Source organism: Coregonus lavaretus (genome assembly GCF_964263955.1).
Source record: "Coregonus lavaretus genome assembly, chromosome: 19".
Classification (NCBI taxonomy): domain Eukaryota; kingdom Metazoa; phylum Chordata; class Actinopteri; order Salmoniformes; family Salmonidae; genus Coregonus; species Coregonus lavaretus.
The window spans coordinates 33,204,061-33,225,362 of NC_140006.1; the positions used below are offsets into that span (position 1 = coordinate 33,204,061).

Below are 21,302 nucleotides of genomic sequence, written 5' to 3' on the forward strand. Positions count from 1 at the left end.
AGGTTATGAAGTGCAGCTCAGTTTCCACCTCATTTTGTGGGCAGTGTGCACATAGCCTGTCTTCTCTTGAGAGCCAGGTCTGCCTACGGCGGCCTTTCTCAATAGCAAGGCTATGCTCACTGAGTCTGTACATAGTCAAAGCTTTCCTTAAGTTTGGGTCAGTCACAGTGGTCAGGTATTCTGCCACTGTGTACTCTCTGTTTAGGGCCAAATAGCATTCTAGTTTGCTCTGTTTTTTTGTTAATTCTTTCCAATGTGTCAAGTAATTCTCTTTTTGTTTACTCATGATTTGGTTGGGTCTAATTGTGTTGTTGTTGTTGTCCTGGGGCTCTGTGGGGTCTGTTTGTGTTTGTGAGCAGATCCAGGACCAGCTTACTTAGGGGACTCTTCTCCAAGTTCATCTCTTTGTAGGTGATGGCTTTGTTATGGAAGGTTTGGGAATCGCTTCCTTTTAAGTGGTTATAGAATTTAACGGCACTTTTCTGGATTTTGATAATTAGCGGGAATAGGCCTAATTCTGCTCTGCATGCATTATTTGGTGTTTTTCGTTGTACATGGAGGATATTTTTGCAGAAATCTGCATGCAGAGTCTCAATTTGGTGTTTGTCCCATTTTGTGAATTATTGGTTGGTGAGCGGACCCCAGACCTCACAACCATAAAGGGCAATGGGTTCTATAACTGATTAAAGTATTTTTAGCCAGATCCTAATTGGTATGTCAAATGTTATGTTCCTTTTGATGGCATAGAAGGCCCTTCTTGCCTTTTCTCTCAGATCGTTGACAGCTTTGTGGAAGTTACCTGTGGCGCTGATGTTTAGGCCGAGGTATGTATAGTTTTTTGTTGTACACGGAGGATATTTTTGCAGAAATCTGCATGCAGAGTCTCAATTTGGTGTTTGTCCCATTTTGTGAATTCTTGGTTGGTGAGCGGACCTCTCTCTCTCTCTCTCTCTCTCTCTCAATATATTTTATTGTAGCGTTTTCTATCCTCCCTACTCTGTGAGAGTGGAAGAAACTGAATAATAGAAGAAATGTCAGACGAGATTTTCCGTCATCTTCAATAGTCTCTCTCGATCTGTGAAAAGCCACACCTGATAAGATGCCCTGTGGCTCCCACCCTCTCCTCCATGACCACTCTCCATGCCTCTCCGTTTCTGTACCGTCTCTGTACCGCTGTAGTCAATACCAGGTTCTCGCAGGATTGGATTAGAGTGCCCCCTGCTGTTTCACTGAAGAACTGCAACTCAGATACATTTGTAAGGAAACTATGGAGGCAATTGCTGTGAAATATGCATGCATGCACACAACTAATTCCATGCTTTTAAATAATTAAAGGGTGAATCTTAAGATAGTTTGACTAATAGATAGGAAACATTAAGTCACAAAAACAGAAGATTGTCAAACAGATAAGGTCATGATGGTACATTTGGGTCAAATACATATCTTTGCACTACGACTCACCCTACAGTAAGGCTAGCCACAGTCATGTGACTTTTCATTGTTACATTTTAGTCATTTAGCAGACGCTCATATCCAGAACAATTACAGTTAAGTGCCTTGCTCAAGGGAACATCAACAGATTTTTCACCTAGTTAGCTCCGGGATTCAAACCAGCAACCTTTCGGTTACTAGCCCAATGCTCTTAACCGCTAGGCTACCTGCCGCCCCAGGTGTCGTGTTTTCTCCAGTGCTATAGACACTCACCAAACAGTTTATTAGGTACACCATCCCATTCACGAAAATGGATCGCTTCTACAGTCATGTGGCCGTGGCTTGCTATATAAAGCAGGCAGACAGGCATTGAGGCATTCAGTTACTGTTCGATTGAACGTTAGAATGGGCAAAACTAGTGACCTAAGCAACTTTGAGCGTGGTATGATCGTCGGTGCCAGGCGCGCCGGATCCAGTATCTCAGAAACAGCCTCCCTACTGGGCTTTTCACGCACAACAGTGTCTAGGGTTTTCCGAGAAAGGTGCAACAAACAAACAAACATCCAGTCAGCAGCAGACCTGTGGGCGAAAACAGCTTGTTGATGAGAGAGGTCGAAAGAAGAATGGCAATAAATTGTGGAAGGTAACAGGCAGGCCACAAACAGACAAATAACGGCGCAGGACAACAGTGGTGTGCAGACCGGCATCTCAGAACACACAGCTAGTCGATCCTTTTTATGATTAACCCCAATATTTGGGCTATTGCAGCAGACGACCACACCGGGTTCCACTCCTATCAGCTAAAAACAAGACAATTGAGGAGTGGAAAAACATTGCCTGGTCCAACAAATCCCGGTCCCTGTTGAGTCATGCTAATGGTAGAGTCAAGATTTGGCATAAGCAGCATGAGTCCATGGACCCATCCTGCCTGGTGTCAACGGTACAGTCAGGTGGTGGTGATGTACCGCCGTCCAATCTGCAGCAACTGCATGATGCCATCGCGTCAGCATGAACCAACATCCCTGTGGAACGTTTCCGACTTGTAGAATCCATGCCCCGAATAATTCAGGCTGTTCTGGAGGCATAGGGGTGTCAGACCCAGTACTAGATGGGTGTAGCTAATAAACTGGCCGGTGATGTGTATGTTAGTCATTATCAGTGTATGAGGCATGGTAATGAGGTGCAGTGTGTTTTCTCTGAAATTTGAAGGGCTCTGTTTCCTGCCATTAGTCTTTCAGACAGCGGAGGGCACTGTAAGACATGTCTGGTCACATTGTCACGCTAGTACTGCTGTACTGTATATGGTTTCCTGCTGAAATCCATCACCCTATATATTAAGTTGCTCTTATAACTTTGTAGCAATTATTTAATGAATTATAATGTATATATTTTATGATAGATGGAAGATATATAAATGGCATTATTCTTTATGAATAACCCCAATATTTGTATGAATATTTTTCATTTTTTTAGAGCAAACTTTTTAAGACCCCATTTTTTTTTTTTGACCCCATTTTTTTCTGCTTGAATTTCTGGGGACCCCATTTTTTTAGCAATAATTTTTCGGGACCCCATCCCACCCCAAATATAATGACACAACCTTAAATTCTGTAAATGTTTACGTCAACAAATAACCTTAAATGAATGTAATTGTTTGTTTTTATTTATTTATTTATTTTTATCTCTTATCAAAGTGAAATTAAACCAGTAAACACATTTACTCAATAAAATGTAAATGTTCAAGTGATCTTTTATTGCCCAACACAATAATCTGTACTCTTAACTTTTTGTTCCTAAAAAATGTAATTAAAATGTTGGTGACCCCACTGCAGTTCCGGTCACTTACACAGACTGATGCCAGTCTCTTTATCTTGTGTCCAGCTCTCATCAAGGCCACAAACACTAAAACATGCTGGACATGTTTGGACATGCTTGTAGCACTGATGTCACTTGTTAAATCTACTTAAATCAGTGTAGATGAAGAGGAGGAGACAGGTTAAATAATACTTTTTAAGCCTTGAGACAATTGAGACATGGATTGTGTATGTGTGCCATTCAGAGGGTGAATTGGCAAGACAAAAAATTTAACTGCCTTTGAACTGGGTATGGTAGTAGGTGCCAGGCACACCGGTTTGTGACAAGAACTGCAATGCTGCTGGGTTTTTCACGCTCAACAGTTTCCTGTGTGTTTCAAGAATGGTCCACCACCCAAAGGAGATCCAGCCAACTTGAAACAACTGTTGGAAGCATTGGCGTCAACATGGGCCAGCATCCCTGTGGAACGCTTTCCACACCTTGTACAGTCCATGCCCCAATGAATTGAGACTGTTCTGAGGGCAAAAGGGTGTGTGGTTTTATCAGTATTTGTATCATACAGCTGCTTCAATATATTTATTTCCATATTTTGAAAAGCCCTACGGACAGGTGTTTGTTCATAAATGTTATACTTATTACACAAACCACAACCTGTACCTTGTTTACATATTATGGAATGCGGACAGTACAGTATTACATGCCCCAAGCATGCATACCTGCACGTAGTCTACACAAAGCCTATCACAAGAACTACATTCCACCAATAACCACACTAGCACACCACTAAGAATGCATAACCAATCCATCGCTTTCGATCTATAGTATACTAGTGTGGATATTGGATCAGAACCAATAATGTCTCTGTGTTCCAGGCAGTGGCAATTTTAGCATGTCAATCTCAAAACATTTTTTTTTATGCATGCCAGCAAAGCCAATACACAACACAACACTAAACAATACATTAATTGCACTATAACAGTGACAAACGGTGCCCACAAATTGTTAGGGCCTACATAAAGCTGTCCCAACAGCAGAGCTTTCTTTTCAGCACCATGGAGTGAATCCTTACCACCGCTACACCTGGCTATCAGCGGAGCCTTGTCCGGCAGTGAAACAGTTCATTCAGCCTCATTTACTGCCTTTAAAAAAAACATAGCTGATATGTCTGACATGCTTAAACAAATGTGGTTTCTACTGAGAATTGAGATATAACTATTTGTTCAGCACTTTTGAAATGTACAGCGACAGAATTCAGAACATGGGCCTTTCTTAACAGTATTCTCCCTGTACACCAAGTCAGAAACATAGGATAAATAAAGGGGGCATATAGCAGAAAAAGAAAACTCATACAATATTCAATGATTTCTCTAAAACAGGCTATAGGCTACATGTGCACCACCAAGTCAGAACAGTAGGCTAAGTTATGAAAGGGAACAAATTATTAGGTTGAGGCACATGGGCTACTACCAGTTTACTGCACAACATACACTTAGTACTTTCTTAGCTACAGTATACATATCTCCCTGGCATATTACATCATTTATGCAGCAGCATACAATACAATTTTGGACTTGTTGTTGAGCTGTGATCACTTGAACAGGAAGGTGGCATGGTGGTCCTTCTTGTGGGCAAATTTTGTCATGAAACTTTGTCATTGAAGTCATTCTTTGGATTTATGGTGCTTTCAAGACAACTGGGAACTCTGAAAAAAAACAAGGTCGAATCATGACGTCAGTGATCTTCAGGTCGGAGCTCTAGAAAGAGGCCCAAGTTCCCGACTTGGAATTCCGAGTTGTATTACCGTTCAAAACGTATTTTCCCAGTCGGAGCTCGTTATTTTCTGAGTTCCCAATTGTCTTGAGCTCACTGAAGTCTGAGAATTCCCAGTTCCCAGTTCCCAGTTGTTTGAATGTGGCAGGAGTCATGTGTCACGCCCTGACATAGAGTTCGCTAGTTGGTTTGGTCAGGGTGTGAGTATCTATGTAATGTGAATTTCTATGTGTAATCTATGTTGTTGTATTTCTATGTTGGCCGGGTGTGGTTCCCAATCAGAGGCAGCTGTCGATTGTTGTCTCTGATTGGGGATCATACTTAGGTAGCCATTTTGCCTACCTATGTTGTGGGACCTTGACTCTTGTTTGGCTTGTTTGTGTGTAGCCATTGTGAGCTTCACGTTACATTGCTTTTGTTGTTTTGTCGTGTGTTAACTTAGTGAATAAACATGTATGCATTCCACGCTGCATCTTGGTCCAATCCTGTACTCAACGAGTGTGACAGAAGATCCCACCACCAACGGACCAAGCAGCGTACCCAGGAGGAGCAAACACCCTGGACACAGCGGGAAGCAACATTGGTAGATGTCCTCCTCTGTTGGGGGGAAATTGCAGAGGAGGAAGCCGTCCGTTACGGTGAGGTAATGGAGGAGGGCTGGAGTCCAGATCAACGGCGACTCCAAAATGCGAAACGACGAAGGAGACCCGAGAGGCAACCTCAAGAAAATAAATTGGGGGGGCACACGGGGGTGGTCGACGAAGCAGCAGGAGGCCGTGAAAGGGCTGACTGTGGAGGAGGAGGCCGCTATTGTAGAGGTCCTCCAAGACCTGCGGATCAGCAGTATGAGAGAGGAGGCCACCACATTACGGGGGCTGTTAGAGAAGAGGGAGCAGGAGCTCTCACTTCAGAAGGAGGCGCTGCAGGAGGCCCAAAGGGAGAAGGAATTAGTGGATGCACGGAGAGAGGTGCTGGCCAGGCAACAGGAGGAGCTGAGAGAGGAGTTAACCCTCCAGCAGCAGAGAGCTCTGGCCTTAGAGCAGAGGCTGACGGAGCCAGGTTTAGCAGAGCCAACTCCCCGTACTCGCTGTAAGGAGCGTGTGTTCATTGAGGAACCAAGTTATGCGGAGATACGCACTGTGTCGCCAGTGCGCGTTCACAGCCCAGTGCATCCTGTGCCAGCGCCCCGCACGTGCTGTGCGAAAGTGGGCATCCAGCCAGGACGGGTTGTGCCAGCTTTAAACTCCAGACCTCCAGTACGCCTCCACGGTCCAGTATATCCTGCTCCGGTTCTACGCACTGTGTCACCAGTGCGCCTCCCCAGCCCAGTACGGCCCGTACCTGCTCCCCGCACCAAACCAGTGGTGCATGTTGCCAGCCCGTTACGCCCTGTACCTGCTCCCCGCACCAAACCAGTGGCACGTGTATCCAGTCCGGTACAGCCCGTACCTGCTCCCCGCACCAAACCAGTGGTGCGTGTTGCCAGCCCGTTACGCCCCGTACCTGCTCCCCGCACCAAACCAGTGGTGCGTGTATCCAGTCCGGTACAGCCCGTACCTGCTCCTCGCACCAAACCAGTGGTGCGTGTCGCCAGCCCGGTACGCCCTGTACCTGCTCCTCGCACCAAACTAGTGGTGCGTGTATCCAGTCCGGTATGGCCCGTACCTGCTCCCCGCACCAAACCAGTGGTGCGTGTCACCAGCCCGGTACGCCCCGTGCCTGTTCCTCGCACCAACCCAGTGGTGCGTGTTCCCAGTCCGGCACAGTCCGTGCCTGCTCCTCGCACCAAACCAGTGGTGCGCGTCTCCAGTCGGCATGGCCCGTGCCTGCTCCTCGCACCAGACCAGTGGTGCGTGTTCCCAGCCCGGTGTGGCCCATGTCTGTTCCTCACACCAGACCAGTGGTGCGTGTCCCCAGCCCGGTACGGCTGGTGCCAGAGCAGTCCGCTCCACTGGTGCCTAGTCCAGTTCCGGTCAGCTGCTCCACTCCAGTGCCAGAGCAGTCCGCTCCACCGGTGCCCAGTCCAGCTCCGGTCAGCTGCTCCACTCCAGTGCCAGAGCAGTCCGCTCCACCGGTGCCCAGTTCAGCTCCGGTCAGCTGCTCCACTCCAGTGCCAGAGCAGTCCGCTCCACCGGTGCCCAGTCCAGCTCCGGTCAGCTGCTCCACTCCAGTGCCAGAGCAGTCCACTCCACCGGGGCCCAGTCCAGCTCTGGTCAGCGGCTCCACTCCAGTGCCAGAGCAGTCTGCTCTACCGGTGCCTAGTCCAGCCCCGGTCAGCTGCTCCAGTCCAGAGCCAGAGCAGTCTGCTCCACCGGGGTCCAGTTCAGCTCCGGTCAGCGGCTCCACTCCAGAACCAGACGTCAACCCCTCTCCAGGGTCGGGGCCTCCTACACCAGGGTCCAGACAGGGCTTGGTGCATCGCGGGATGATTGCCGGTCCAGGCCCAGACGTCAGCCCCTCTCCAGGGTCGGGGCCTCCCACACCAGGGTCCAGACAGGGCTTGGTGCATCGAGGGAGGACTGAGAGGGGAAGCATCACGCCGAGGTCCAGACCGGACCAGGGATGCAACGGGGAGGCAGTAAGGTAGAGGACGTCACGCCCGGAGCCGGAGCCGGAGCCGGAGCCGCCACCGAGGCTAAATCCCCACCCGGACCCTCCCCTGTTAAGTTAGGTTTTGCGGCCGGAGTCCGCACCTTTGGGGGGGGGGGGTACTGTCACGCCCTGACATAGAGTTTGCTAGTTGGTTTGGTCAGGGCATTAGTATCTATGTAATGTGAATTTCTATGTGTAATCTGTTGTTGTATTTCTATGTTGGCCGGGTGTGGTTCCCAATCAGAGGCAGCTGTCGATCGTTGTCTCTGATTGGGGATCATACTTAGGTAGCCATTTTGCCTACCTATGTTGTGGGATCTTGATTCTTGTTTGGCTTGTTTGTGTGTAGCCATTGTGAGCTTCACGTTACGTTGCTTTTGTTGTTTTGTCGTGTGTTAACTTAGTGAATAACCATGTATGCATTCCACGCTGCACCTTGGTCCAATCCTGTACTCAACGAGCGTGACATCATGCTGAATTGACACCATGGCCAATGTATTCAACCTTTTATGGCCCATGGTGTTGCTTGTGAATGTTTATCCTTTTAAGCTTGGAAAAGAGACCCTTAAACTCAAACTTGGACCACACACCCTCTCCACCGAATAGCAGGCAGGGGAAGAAAAATTGTGATTGCTTTGTAACGCTTGCAGTTAGCCACTGATTCCTTCCAAACCACTCATTGTTGAATTTGCGATTTACAACTTGTTGTGTAATGTTTATGTCCAATGGCCGATGAGCACCGATAAGTTTTATCTATAATTTATCTTCATATGACAAGGATTTAAAATGATTTGCCAGTTGACTGTCGATGTGATTCATGATGATGACTGCTTATCCAGCTTGCTAGTTAAGATTTTGAAAGTATGATGTTGACATGATCAGTCCAATCAAAGCTACTGTAGCTATAATGTGATTTGACGTCATTTTATCTGTGGCCAGTGACCTTGACCCTTCTTGGATGGGCACTTCTAATGTAAATCTATGGCAGCACCCAAGGGGGCATGAACTTTCTAGCTCTCCCTGTAGATTTTGCGATGACGCAGTGTCCCCATGAGTGACAGAAGACTGAGCCAATCACAAAACAACTACAGAAGATTACCAACCCCTACGCTCTGTATTTTCCTCTGGCTGTCTCTCCACCACAGCAAGCACTGAGCTAGGCTGAAACACCTGCATTTTGGAGCTGCCTTACTCAAGAAAGCAAAAAAGAGACCATGTTTGTATGCGGCTTTATTAACTCCCCAATTTATTTTACATTGTTTGCAAACTGATATGTGACACGTATTAATGCCAAAATAACATGCAAAACAGGTGGGGATCATAACAGGTGAGGCTCCACCTGCCCTGAATGACGGGTCGCCAATGGTTCCAGGTCACAGGTGAAGCCAGCCGGTTGATCTGTCAGCAATGGTTCCAGGTCACAGGTGAAGCCAGCCGGTTGATCTGTCAGCACTGCCTTCATCAACACACAGAGTAAAATGGTGCCTTTGTTAGCTCCCTCCCAGTCCAGGTGATCCAATATAACATAACATCCAACCATCCAGCCGAGTCAGCAAGGCCGTTTCGCCCTCTCCCCTCCTTTATCTCCTTCTCTCGTTTCATATGAAAATAAAAAAGGGAATATTTTGCAGATGAAGGAACATTCCAGCAATAATGTCACCCTAAGACTTGGTTTGGAAACAAAGGTGGCGGATAGAAGAGCAAAGTGTTATTTTATAAGTCCCATGTTTTGGATTGGAATTGTTGGACATTGTGCAATGTTAAGAAGTAATATTTTCCGCTCTTAAATCCACAAACTATTATACTGTTTTCTTTGGATGAGCTATGATGGTTACAGAGCTAGAAATGGGATGTTTTCGGCCACACGTTTTGTCACATAATCCTTATTCCAGAGTACCTACTGGTGCAATAACCTATAAAATCACTTATGCACTTTATATGATAGAATTGTAACAATCTAGTAAGTACATGCAATTATGCAGTACTGACCACTGTCCTTTTCGTATTTCCATGGTAAACAGAATTAACAATTGGCAGACCCATTTAACTACCTGCATTTACAAACATGCTACCATGTAATTACATGCATTATTCCCTTATAATTAACTAGGAATGGTTTGGCAATGTAATTTAAGGTTCTGCTGAATTGTGCAATTTTAGTCCCTTCAGAAGCCCCTTCCTCTATCCCTCCTACTTCCTCCTCTATTCCCCCTTTCCTGGTCCCTCTCAGGTCTGGTCAGGTCACATGACCACTTAAATATCCCTTACCAGAGACAATACTCCACTATCTCTTTCACAGTCCCTCTGGCATTTCCCTCTATAGCTACATTGTTTCCATATAGCCGCTCACAACTATTATACAACCATTTCCACCCAGTTGAAATGTTGATATACTTAGCCTGTAGCTAGCTACTAAAACATACACTACCAGTCAAAAGTTTGGACACACCTACTCATTCAAGGGTTTTTCAAAAATTTTTACTATTTTTTACATTGTAGAATAATAGTGAAGACATCAAAACTATGAAATAACACATATGGAATCATGTAGTAAACCAAAAAATTGTAAACAAATTCTTCAAATAGCCAACCTTTGCCTTGATGACAGCTTTGCACACTCTTGGCATTCTCTAAACCAGCTTCATGAGGTGGTCACCTGGAATGCATTTCAATTAACAGGTGTACCTTCTTAAAAGTTAATTTGTGGAATTTCTTTCCTTCTTAATGCGTTTGAGCCAATCAGTTGTGTTGTGACAAGGTACGGGGGGTATAGAGAAGAAAACCCTACTTGGTAAAAGACCAAGTCCATATTATGGCAAGAACTGCTCAAATAAGCAAAGAGAAATTACAGTCCATCATTACTTTAAGACATGAAGGTCAGTCAATCTGGAAAATGTCAAGAACTTTGAACGTATCTTCAAGTGTAGTCGCAAAAACCATCAAGCGCTATGATGAAACTGGCTCTAATGAGGACCTCCACAGGAATGGATAACCCAGAGTTACCTCTGCTGCAGAGGATAAGTTCATTAGAGTTACCAGCCTCAGAAATTGCAGCCCAAGTAAATGCTTCACAGAGTTCAAGTAACAGACACATCTCAACATCAACTGTTCAGAGGAGACTGTGTGAATTAGGCCTTCATGGTCTAATTGCTGCAAAGAAACCACTACTAAAGGACACCAATAAGAAGAAGAGACTTGCTTGGGCCAAGAAACACGAGCAATGGACATTAGGCCCATGGAAATTTGTCCTTTGGTCTAGAGTCCAAATTTGAGATTTTTGGTTCCAACCGCTGTGGCTTTGTGAGACGCGATGTAGGAGAACGGATGATCTCCACATGTGTATTTCCTACCGTAAAGCATGGAGGAGGAGGTGTTATGGTGTGGGGGTGCTTTGCTGGTGACACTGTCTGTGATTTATTTACCAAGAAGGAGGGTGATGGAGTGCTGCATCAGATTACCTGGCCTCCACAATCCCCCGACCTCAACCCAATTGAGATGGTTTGGGATGAGTCGGACCGCAGAGTGAAGGAAAAGCAGCCAACAAGTGCTCAGCATATGTGGGAACTTCTTCAAGACTGTTGGAAAAGCTTTCCAGGTGAAGCTGGTTGAGAGAATGCCAAGAGTATGCAAAGCTGTCATCAAGGCAAAGGGTGGCTATTTGAAGAATCTCAAATATAAAATATATTTTGATTTGTTTAACACTCTTTTGGTTACTACATGATTCCATATGTGTTATTTCATAGTTTTGATGTCTTCACTATTATTCTACAATTTAGAAAATAGTAAAAATAAAGAAAAACCCTGGAATGAGTAGGTGTGTCCAAACTCTTGACTGGTACTGTATGTCAAACTACCAAACAAGTGGCTTATCTGGCTTTCTGATACAGTCCTGTCCTTTCTCTTCACTGTTTGTGCAATACAGTTGTAGGCCTAGACACACTTTGTCCATGTGCCCTCAATTGAGCACATCCAAATCCATCTACTCCTTTCAAAATGAGTCATTTGCCAGTATCCCAGGTGTTCCCAATGCTAGCTCTAAAATAGATATATCGCTCCGGTCCACACAGCTAGTCCTAGATTAGTGGGAGAATTGGGTTAGCTCATTATTACTATAGCTCTGACACTGCTCCAGTGTTGAGTGGTACCATTATGATTGTACCTCTGGGAAATACCTGGCCTATTTTCATTAAACTATGACTTCCAGGGCACGCCAAGATGACCCTGATACATGGTTCTTTGTGTTGTTGTGGTATACATTATTATCCATCAATCCAGGTCATGGAAGAACATAGTCTATGCATCAATAGGTGACTTCGGATGATACCTATGCTAAACTATTGGCTGTATTGCTAAAAGTACTTCTCTGGGAGAAAGAGGGCCCCAACTTCTAAAAACAAACCTTCTAAAGGCCTGAACCTATATGTGAAGTTATGAGGGGCTCTGTCTAACATATGAACAGTCTGACTGTTGACCTTTACCTGTAGAACATGGAGCAAGGGATCCCCCATGGAGGATGGATGGGGGGAGGGAGGGTGGTGTCACTGAAAGGCAGCCCGGATCGTCCTGTCACTAAGGGGCTGAGTGGGGCGGAAGTTGTCCCCCAACATCCCATCGTTTCCCTCAGGAAGCTCAGCACCTTTTAGATGGGACCTCAGCCTCCTGAACTCCTCTATCTGGGAGAGAGGGATGAGAATGAGAGAGGGATGAGACAGAGGGAGAGAAAGAGTGATGAGATGAGGGAAATTAGGGATATGGAGGAAGAAAGAGTGAGAGAAGTTACACAGAAGGGAATGAGTGGTGTTGGATGAATTAAATAAGTGTTCTATCTGGTGATTATGGTGTGGATCAATATTAGCATTTTACTGTATGTTAGGCTTAGGCCTAATTTCTTCCTGTCCTGGGCTATTTTAGACTCCTCTTTCCAGGTGAGCCCTACTCTGGTTATACACTAAGTGTACACGACATTAGGAACACCTGCTCTTTCCATGACAGACTGACCAGGTGAATCCACGTGAAAGCTATGATCCCATATTGACGTCACTTGTTAAATCCACTTCAATCAGTGTAGATGAAGGGGAGGAGACGGGTTAAAGAAGGATTTTTAAGCCTTGAGACAATTGAGACGTGGATTGTGTATGTGTGCCATTCAGAGGGTGAATGAGCAAGACAAAATATTTAAGTGTCTTTGAACGGGGTGTGGTAATAGGTGCCAGGCGCACCGTTTTGAGTGTGTCAAGAACTGCAAATCTGTTGGGTTTTCACACTCAACAGTTGTGTGTATCAAGAATGGTCCACCACCCAAAGGATATCCAGCAAACTTGACACAACTGTTGGAAGCATTGGCGTCAACATGGGCCAGCATCCCTGTGGAACGCTTTTGACACCTTGTAGAGTCCATGCCCCCGACGCATTGAGGCTGTTCTGAGGGCAAAAGCGGGTGCAACTCAATATTCTTAATGTTTTGTACACTCAGTGTATATGTAGCAGTAAAATGACAAACATTCTCCATTAAGATTTTCATTGGGCACTGGACTGGACACCTTAAGCTAATAGTTATCTGGTTGGATGGGAGAATGATCTACATAGAATATTCCATTTAACAATGATTTACCATCACATCTAGTGATGTTTCATGAATCAAAATATTAAAGGTGTTCCTAAACAGACTGTATATTGGGTAGCTGCCCTCAAGAGTTAATTATAAACTCGGTGGTTTGAGCCCTGAATGCTGATTGGCTGACAGCCATGGTATGTCAGACCGTATACCACGGGTTTGACAAAACATTTATTTTTACTGCTCTAATTATGTTGGTAACCAGTTTATAATAGCAATAAGGCACCTCAGGGGTTTGTGGTATATGGCCAATATACCACGGCTAACGGCTGTGTCCAGGCACTCCGTGTTGCGTCGTACATAAAAACAGTCCTTAGCTGTGGTATATAGGCCATATACCACACCCTTCGGGCCTTATTGCTTAAATATAACACTGAATTATAGGATCTCTATGAACTACCCTGACTGTATTTTTACTGTACATTAATAATTGGTCGGTCAATGCGTATTTACATTTCATTTATCATTCAGGTTTTTTTTGCTTTTTGATTCTTCACTTCCTGCCTTTGCCCTCCATCATAACCTTTCCACCCGGTCCAAAGGGAGGTGTCTGGTCTTTACATGAAAGGCTTGTTCAGGATCAAAGCTTCTGTAGAAAGCATGCTAACTGGGAGGACAAACTGTATTGTGCAGTGCTGTTGAATCAGAGGTTGGGGTCATTGGTTCATAAATATAGATCATTTTAAATCAATCCTAACACCTTACCCTGGCAGAAGAAAACCGTCAATACAGTGAGTGCAACCTCAGGATCTAAAGAAGTGGAGCTGGTTTCAATAACATTTGGTATAAAAGCAATATGGCCACTTGGAGTTGTAGGAGGCGCCATCACCATTGATCTGTGAAGGAATAGGACCTAGAGCAGTGGTCACCAACCGGTCGATCACGATCGACTGCTCGATCTCCAAGGCATTCTTAGTCGCTCACCAAACATTTCTGTAAAAAACAACAACGATTTTATTTATTTAAAAAAAAAATTGCGCTGTTGGTGGTAGGTGCACTTGAGTTTTCCCATTTTTAACCATTTCATGTGTCTGAAGGTAGAACTCTGCATACCCGGCAGGCCCAGACAGCAAATCAAGTGCACCTATAGGTCTACCGCTGGCCAATAAGATAGCTCAGATCACTGTGTCTGCACAATTTCCTCAAGCCATAGACTGTAAAAAGAAGCCTCGAGAACACAGAAGAGTTGATACTGTGAGATTTCAAAACTTTTAAAACCATGACTAGAGAGAGACTTAATGAATACAGCAAAGAGCTGCTGTTTTATAAGTAAGTGAATGTTTAAGTTGTAATTTAGCACTGCAGCTGCAATGAATGACTATAGCAAAGTGATTCGATAAGCTTGCGTTATTATTATTAGCGGCTTGTGTCTTTTTTAATATTGAGGAATATTTCACTTTCTCTGGTCATAGGAGTAACAACATGAATTGGTGCATGAGGCAGAAATAATGCAGTGCAACTTGAGTTTTGCCATCACCTGGAAGACTGTGTCCCCTTTTCTCACCTGAGGGAGGGAGAGCGTAGGGACGGTGAGTCGGGTGAGAGGCAGCTTCACCGCTGCTCTATCCCTCCCTCCCCTCAGACTGACCATCAGATGCAAGCCATCAGTCCAATAAAAAATAAAAATATATATATTATGCTCACTCAGCTGTGCCTCAAAAGTAATACAACAAATGATCTATACCAGTGTGCTCAAATACCTACAATGTTGAAATATAATTTCTAAATGGTCTGAGAAGAACAACATTGGCAGGGCAATTCAAGCATAGCCAATATGTAGTGATAATGTATTGGGCCTATAGCCTACTGCACAAACCTCATTGCTACAGAACTGTTTTAAATAGGTTAATGCTGCATAGGCTTACGTTTTTTAAGTCATGTTTAAAAAAAATCTGAGCAGTAAATCTAAGCTTGCTTTTGGACTCAGAAAGTCATCTTGACTCAGAAAAGGTTGATGAACACTGACCTAGAGGTAGGACATGGGGCAAGGGTCTAGAAGCCAACATGGAACCATTTGATATTATTTGACCCTGCTGGATATCTATGAACGTTTGAATATTTTGAATAACAATCCAGCCTAAATTGCCCCATGTACTCTTTTAATCTCCACCCGGTACAGCCAGAAGAGACTCTGAGCCTGGTTCCTCTCTAGGTTTCTTTTCCTAGCCACTGTGCTTATGCGTCTGCAATGCTTGCTTTTTGGGGTTTAAGGATGGGTATCTGTAAAGCACTTTGTGACAACTGCTGATGTAAAAAGGGATTTATAAAATACATTTGATTGATTCATTGAACCAGGCCACTGTGTCAGATGGCCTACCTGTAACTGTGAGATGGTGAGTGGGTAGCGGTACAGGATCCAGGTGACGTTCTCACTACATGGAGGGGTGGTCAGGGAGCCCTCATACATCCAGTAGTCTCTCAGGAGAGGGTCTGGAGGGAGCAACAAACACATACCATAACTTCATCTAATACTGTGTCACACCATACATGCAAGCAGGAATCATACACAATTAGATGAAGGACTCACCAGGAAGTAGTGTGTTGGGATTGAAGCACGGTATTATTTTGGTCTTCCCCTGTAAAGATAAGTCAAAACACAAAAATATTGGTTGTTTTGCTTCATTTGTAATGTCCTCTTCATTTAGCCACCATGTCATGACTGTGTTATTGACAGACCGATCATCTGTACTACTGGAGCTCTTCCTTCACATTCTGCATCAACATTTCTCCTGTCTAATCTTAAATGTTTCACATGGTCTCAAATCAATCTGGAGCATTAATTGCATCAGGTTTAATTTAAAAATCTATGAATAAATTGCTGCATGCTCCAACCGTTGCACCTCTACTGATTGTCTGTTAACTTCCTCATTTGATGGTTAGTGCTATCCGGCATTCTTGGGACATCCCTACCCTAAACCTGGACCCCTACCCTTACCCTAACCTTAACCCTTACCTAACCCTAACCTTAACCCATACTTTAACAATTTTAAATGTCAATGGGGTAGGGATGTCCCAAGGATCCCTGATAGCACAGACCCTAATTTGATTGTCTATGTACTGTATGTCTTCCTCTATCTCTCAGTTAAGCACTGGGCATCTACACCCTTAGGTCATATCAGTAATTTCTCATAACCTCTGCTCTCTCATCACCATGAAAACTCATAACCATAACATCATCGCCATAACAATATCACCTGGACAACAAAATGGACGGCAACGTCTTACCTTGTATTGTAGGTCCTGCAGCACTTCTGTTATGGCCTTCAACCCCAGATGCTCCTTCCCTATCTGAAGGAAACAACGTCAAGGGCTAGGAGTCAAAAAAAAGTTAAGGAAAGAGGGTCCTAACACAGTGGTATTCAAACTTTTTCAGCGGGGACACCATTTTATTCGGCAGAATTTCTGGGGACCACATTTCTTGGTGCATTTTTTTCATGACCCCATCCCACCTCAAATATAATGACACAACCTTAAATCGGTACATTTCGATTTTTACGTCAACAAATAACCTTCAATTCATGACATTTTCATGTCTTATCAAAATGAAAATAAACCAATAAATACATTAACTCAATAACATTGAATTTTTCTAATTATCTTTCTCAAAAACGTCCCATGAACTCTTCCTAAAAAAGTACAAAATATTAAAATAATTATCATAATTTGGCGACCCCACTGCAGTTCTTGCGACACCGACTTTGAATCCCACTGTCCTAACAGATCAACATAATGTTATGACGTTAACAGTTCTTAACATAGGGCTGTTGACGTGAGTCCTGCCAGGATGTGATGGTTGTGGGGGAAACTCTTGGAGCTTTCAAAAACAGGAAGGACAAAGTGATGGGTTCACTTAAAACAGACTGTCTTATACGTTTAGGTAAATAGTAAGCCTCAAGCCAGTAAGCCTCAGTCCAATTCAAAAAACGAAAACAAGTGGATATATGTTGACTTTAGTGTCAAAGCTGATATGAATATAAAATGATATAAACTACAGTACCAAGTTGGCAAGTCCCTAAAAGAACCATACTGACCAATGAGAAGAGAGGATTCTCATATGACTATAGAGTGAACCAAAGCAATCAATACCTGTACAAACAGAGCGATGATGAGAACTCCATGCTTTTTTCCTAGGGCTTCTTCCTCACTGTTGAACAGCGTTGTGTTCCAGTGGATCAGATGGAGCTGGGGGGAAGCACACTTATTGTATCATATTATAGGGAAGATGATCACAAAAGAGATCAACCACATATGATATTCAAAGAAAGAAAGAAAGAAAGAAAGAAAGAAAGAAAGAAAGAAAGAAAGAAAGAAAGAAAGAAAGAAAGAAAGAAAGAAAGAAAGAAAGAAAGAAAGAAAGAAAGAAAGAAAGAAAGAAAGAAAGAAAGAAAGAAAGAAAGAAAGAAAGAAAGAAAGAAAGAAAGAAAGAAAGGAATCATGGGCAGAGGGAGGCTGGAGAAGACAGGGCCAAGACAGAGCAGTTGTATGGGACGTAAGTGCACTCTTCAGTTTTAAATAGAGGACCAAGCACCTGTGATAAAGAAGCACACTTATAAAGCCAAACTAGCAGTGGCATAGCCTCTTCAGGGCCTTTCAAATGCTTGTTTACATAAATGGCCTCAGTGATTTGTAAATACATGAAACATAGTAATGAGATATAATATACTGTATAATAAAAATATATGCCATTTACCAGACGCTTTTATCCAAAGTGACTTACAGTCATTTGTGCATACATTTTTGCGTATGGGTGACCCCAGGAATCACAACCCTGCTCTACTAACTGAGACATATAGGACCACGTCATTGTAAATAAGAATTTGTTATTAACTGACTTGCCTAGTTAAATAAACGTTAAATAAAATAAAAACAAATATAAAAGCCCTTACCTTTTATGTGAAAATAACATACCAACTCCCTCTGTCTGAGAACTGTGACAGTGGCCTCCAACTTAGACAAACATCCATGGTCATGGCCTTGAAGTAGACAGTGTGTGTGTGTGTGTGTGTGTGTGTGTGTGTGTGTGTGTGTGTGTGTGTGTGTGTGTGTGTGTGTGTTTGGCTGAGACTCATACCTCCATGGGGAAGGCCTTAAAGTTGACGGTGTGTTCTGACCCCCGCTGGTTCTCCTTGCCCCAGTGGAAGCGCACCTCATGCAGCTCGTACTCATGGTCACTTGGCAATGGGCCACCGGTTACCACTGCAGACAGGAAACCCAGAGTATCATGTGAGAGCAGACACATTTAATGAAGACCACATTAAATTACCTGGGGGTTCTGAATGTAGGTCTGAATTCTGGTGCAACTCTGATTTAGCCACGTGTGCATCACATGCAGCACACAGTCATTGACTCAACGTTCAGTTGTTATGGCTAATGTGAGCTCATTGAAAAGGTGTATGCAAGATCAACAGTCTAGTGGAGGGTTCACGAACAGTTAACCCATTAATTGTTTTGATGTGCACTGTGGTAATGTAATATCAACATTTCACCTGATTTGGACCTCAGAATGATGCGTGCGGTGTGTCCATCGTTGATGACCTCACAGTCCCGACACACCACATAATTGGGCGTGAGCCCCACATCCAGGAGAGAGGGGTCATAACGGGCCTCCCGGGAGTTCAGGTTGATTGGGGACTGGTACTCCCCATTCGCATCAGGGAACAGCAAACCCCACTCTACACCTGAAAACCCACACAACTTTGACTTAAACTCCACCAAATGCTCTCCTTAGTGTAACGTCACTGAGGTTCCAACCTCTGGCTTGCACTGAGACCTCCATGCAGAGGCCTCTTTGCTGTGTGGTGAAGTCACAAAGTGGTTACGGAGTATGTCAGGTGGAGTGTAAATCCAGCCTTTGAATACACAAGCAGCATAAACAAAGTGGACACACACACATGCACAGACACTGAAGCTAAACTGGGATAAGAGTACGCCAATCCCTGAGTGTCGCTGAGTACTTGGGGAGTCTGTACCAGCAATAACGCTCACCAGAGGGATACAAGGATGTTCTAGTTCTTCTTTCTTAACACCTCTCACACTTTCTCTCTTTTCACTTCATCCTCTTCCTCTCTGTCTATACCTCACTGACACAATATCTTCCTCTCTTTTTCACACTTCGTCATACCCCCTCCTTCAATCTTCCACAAAGAGTACACATATTCTCATGATCATTGTCTCACTTTTTTTCACACTCTGTAAGAGCATTCTGTTAGCTAGCTAGCGGTCTTTGGTCTCTGCTCTTTCCATATAATGCCCTGAATTATTTCAAAGTCATTTATCACTGTGCTGTAAGGGCAGAGAGAGTGCAAAACTCAATTTGTCAAATCAGATTTTAGATAACTAAATCTGTCAGGGACACACCCACCTAGAGTATATCTCTCTGTTTCTAGTCCCCAGATGGGACATAAACTGGACAAAGTCCCACCCACTCTGAAATGTCTGACCTCACACACACAGCGTTGTAATTAAGATGATGAAACCATTGCTTTGAATTGCAGAGGGAGCCCATAGCACAAAAACATGTAAAATCAAAGTTTATTGGTCGCGTACACAGTTTAGCAGATGTTATAGCAGGTGCAGTGAAATGATTGTGTTACTAGCTCCTAACAGTGCAGTAAAAATGTCAAACAAGTACACAAATAATAATCAAAAACTAGAACAAGAAATCACAAATGTCAGAACAAATCCAGTTAACAACCCAAATTTCATTGAAATGACGTGGAAACAATGTTGATTCAACCAATGTGTGCCCAGTGGGTAAGAATGAGATGTACAGAGGTAGATCAATTACAGTGAGCTATGTCAAGAATCCAGTATATAAATAAATATGTGGTGTGTATAAACAGTGTAACAAAGTGCAATGTACAGTCGTAGAAATATTAGAATGAGCTATGAAGAGAATACAGTATTTAAAAACAGTGTGAAAACCAGAATAAAAAGAATGTGCTGAAACAATTAGCTTTCTGAAGCAAAGCCGAGAGTCATTAAATGGCGCGGCTTATGAGGCTAAGTTAGTTAGCGCTACAGACAAGTCCTCTCTTCTCTTTCAGTGTATGGATGACTTTATCCCCTACCAACAAGATTCTTTTCATCTTAAGTCAACACCAATAACAACATTAGTTACTAAAAGTTTAGCTCTTGACTTTGATTATAAAAGCTCTCGTGTTCTTTTCCAGCTACTGGAAACCTTAATTATTACCCACCAAGAGTCCAGAGGCGTTTTGAGACTGTGTGCACAATTGTGCCCTGGACAAGAGCTCTTAAAAGCTCAGAACCATGAAAGTATGGTAGATAGACCACTACTCTCTTAGAATACTTTATCATGGGTGTGACTCCAGAATCTCAATTTCAGCTCTACACATAATTTGCATGATCAAGTTACCCCAATAAGAAGTGCATTGATCAAAATACCCTACCTTCTTTAAGTTCTTTACCTATTGTACGTGTACGAGAGAGAGAGATAGAGAGAGAGAGAGAGAGAGAGAGAGAGAGAGAGAGATAGACAGAGAGAGAGAGAGAGACAGAGAGAGAGAGAGATAATAGAGAACAAGAGAGAGAGAAGAGATAAATCTATTTTTTCTGTTTATATCTGAGAATAAAGTATTTCCATACCAATGCATGCATTGTTAAGTGCCTAAATAGTAAATAAAGTTATGTTTTGTGAGAGAAAAAGAGAAAAAGAGTGAAAGAGTGAAAGAAGTGTATACTAAAAACTTCCAAAGCCCTTACCTTCCTGATATCCCCAGTCCAGTTCATCCTTCCCAGGGTAGTACTCAGAGTCCTCAATCACACTGTCTGCCATGGCTGTGACAGTATGAAATAAGTATTTTTACTGAACACACTTGCTTTGATTTGATGTCAAAGTCAGTCAAAGTCTTTGGCTTTTGTTTTTATCTGTTTTCTTCCTTCCTTTCTTTGTGAGGTAGGAAGAGTAGTCTGTCCGATGCCAGTGAGGTGCTGCAGGTGCAGCGGTTCAGCTCCAAATACTGATGAAGGGGGTGCTCAGTCCATCTAATAGGAGAGAGAGAAGGTCCCGCTAGCTGCTCTGTCTCTCTCTCTCTCTGCTGCAGTGTAGACTCTCCCA

The 21,302-nt window shown here is 43.7% G+C and overlaps 1 protein-coding gene across 2 annotated transcripts; it reads right to left on the bottom strand.

Moving 5' to 3' along the window:
- Positions 1 to 12,146: 12,146 nt before the first annotated feature.
- On the bottom strand, positions 12,147 to 21,020 carry LOC311146705 (carbonic anhydrase-related protein-like; the record flags this gene model as incomplete). Of its 2 annotated transcripts, XM_084183256.1 has the most annotated exons (9): positions 12,147 to 12,281; positions 15,540 to 15,652; positions 15,750 to 15,798; positions 16,448 to 16,510; positions 17,309 to 17,404; positions 18,294 to 18,418; positions 18,709 to 18,900; positions 20,635 to 20,652; positions 20,948 to 21,020. In XM_084183256.1, the coding sequence occupies 9 exons, from the start codon at positions 21,018 to 21,020 to the stop codon at positions 12,147 to 12,149; spliced, it is 864 nt and encodes a 287-aa protein (XP_084039382.1). The 2 variants fall into 2 exon arrangements, with proteins under 2 accessions (XP_084039382.1, XP_084039381.1); XM_084183255.1 differs by lacking the exon at positions 20,635 to 20,652.
- Positions 21,021 to 21,302: the final 282 nt, after the last annotated feature.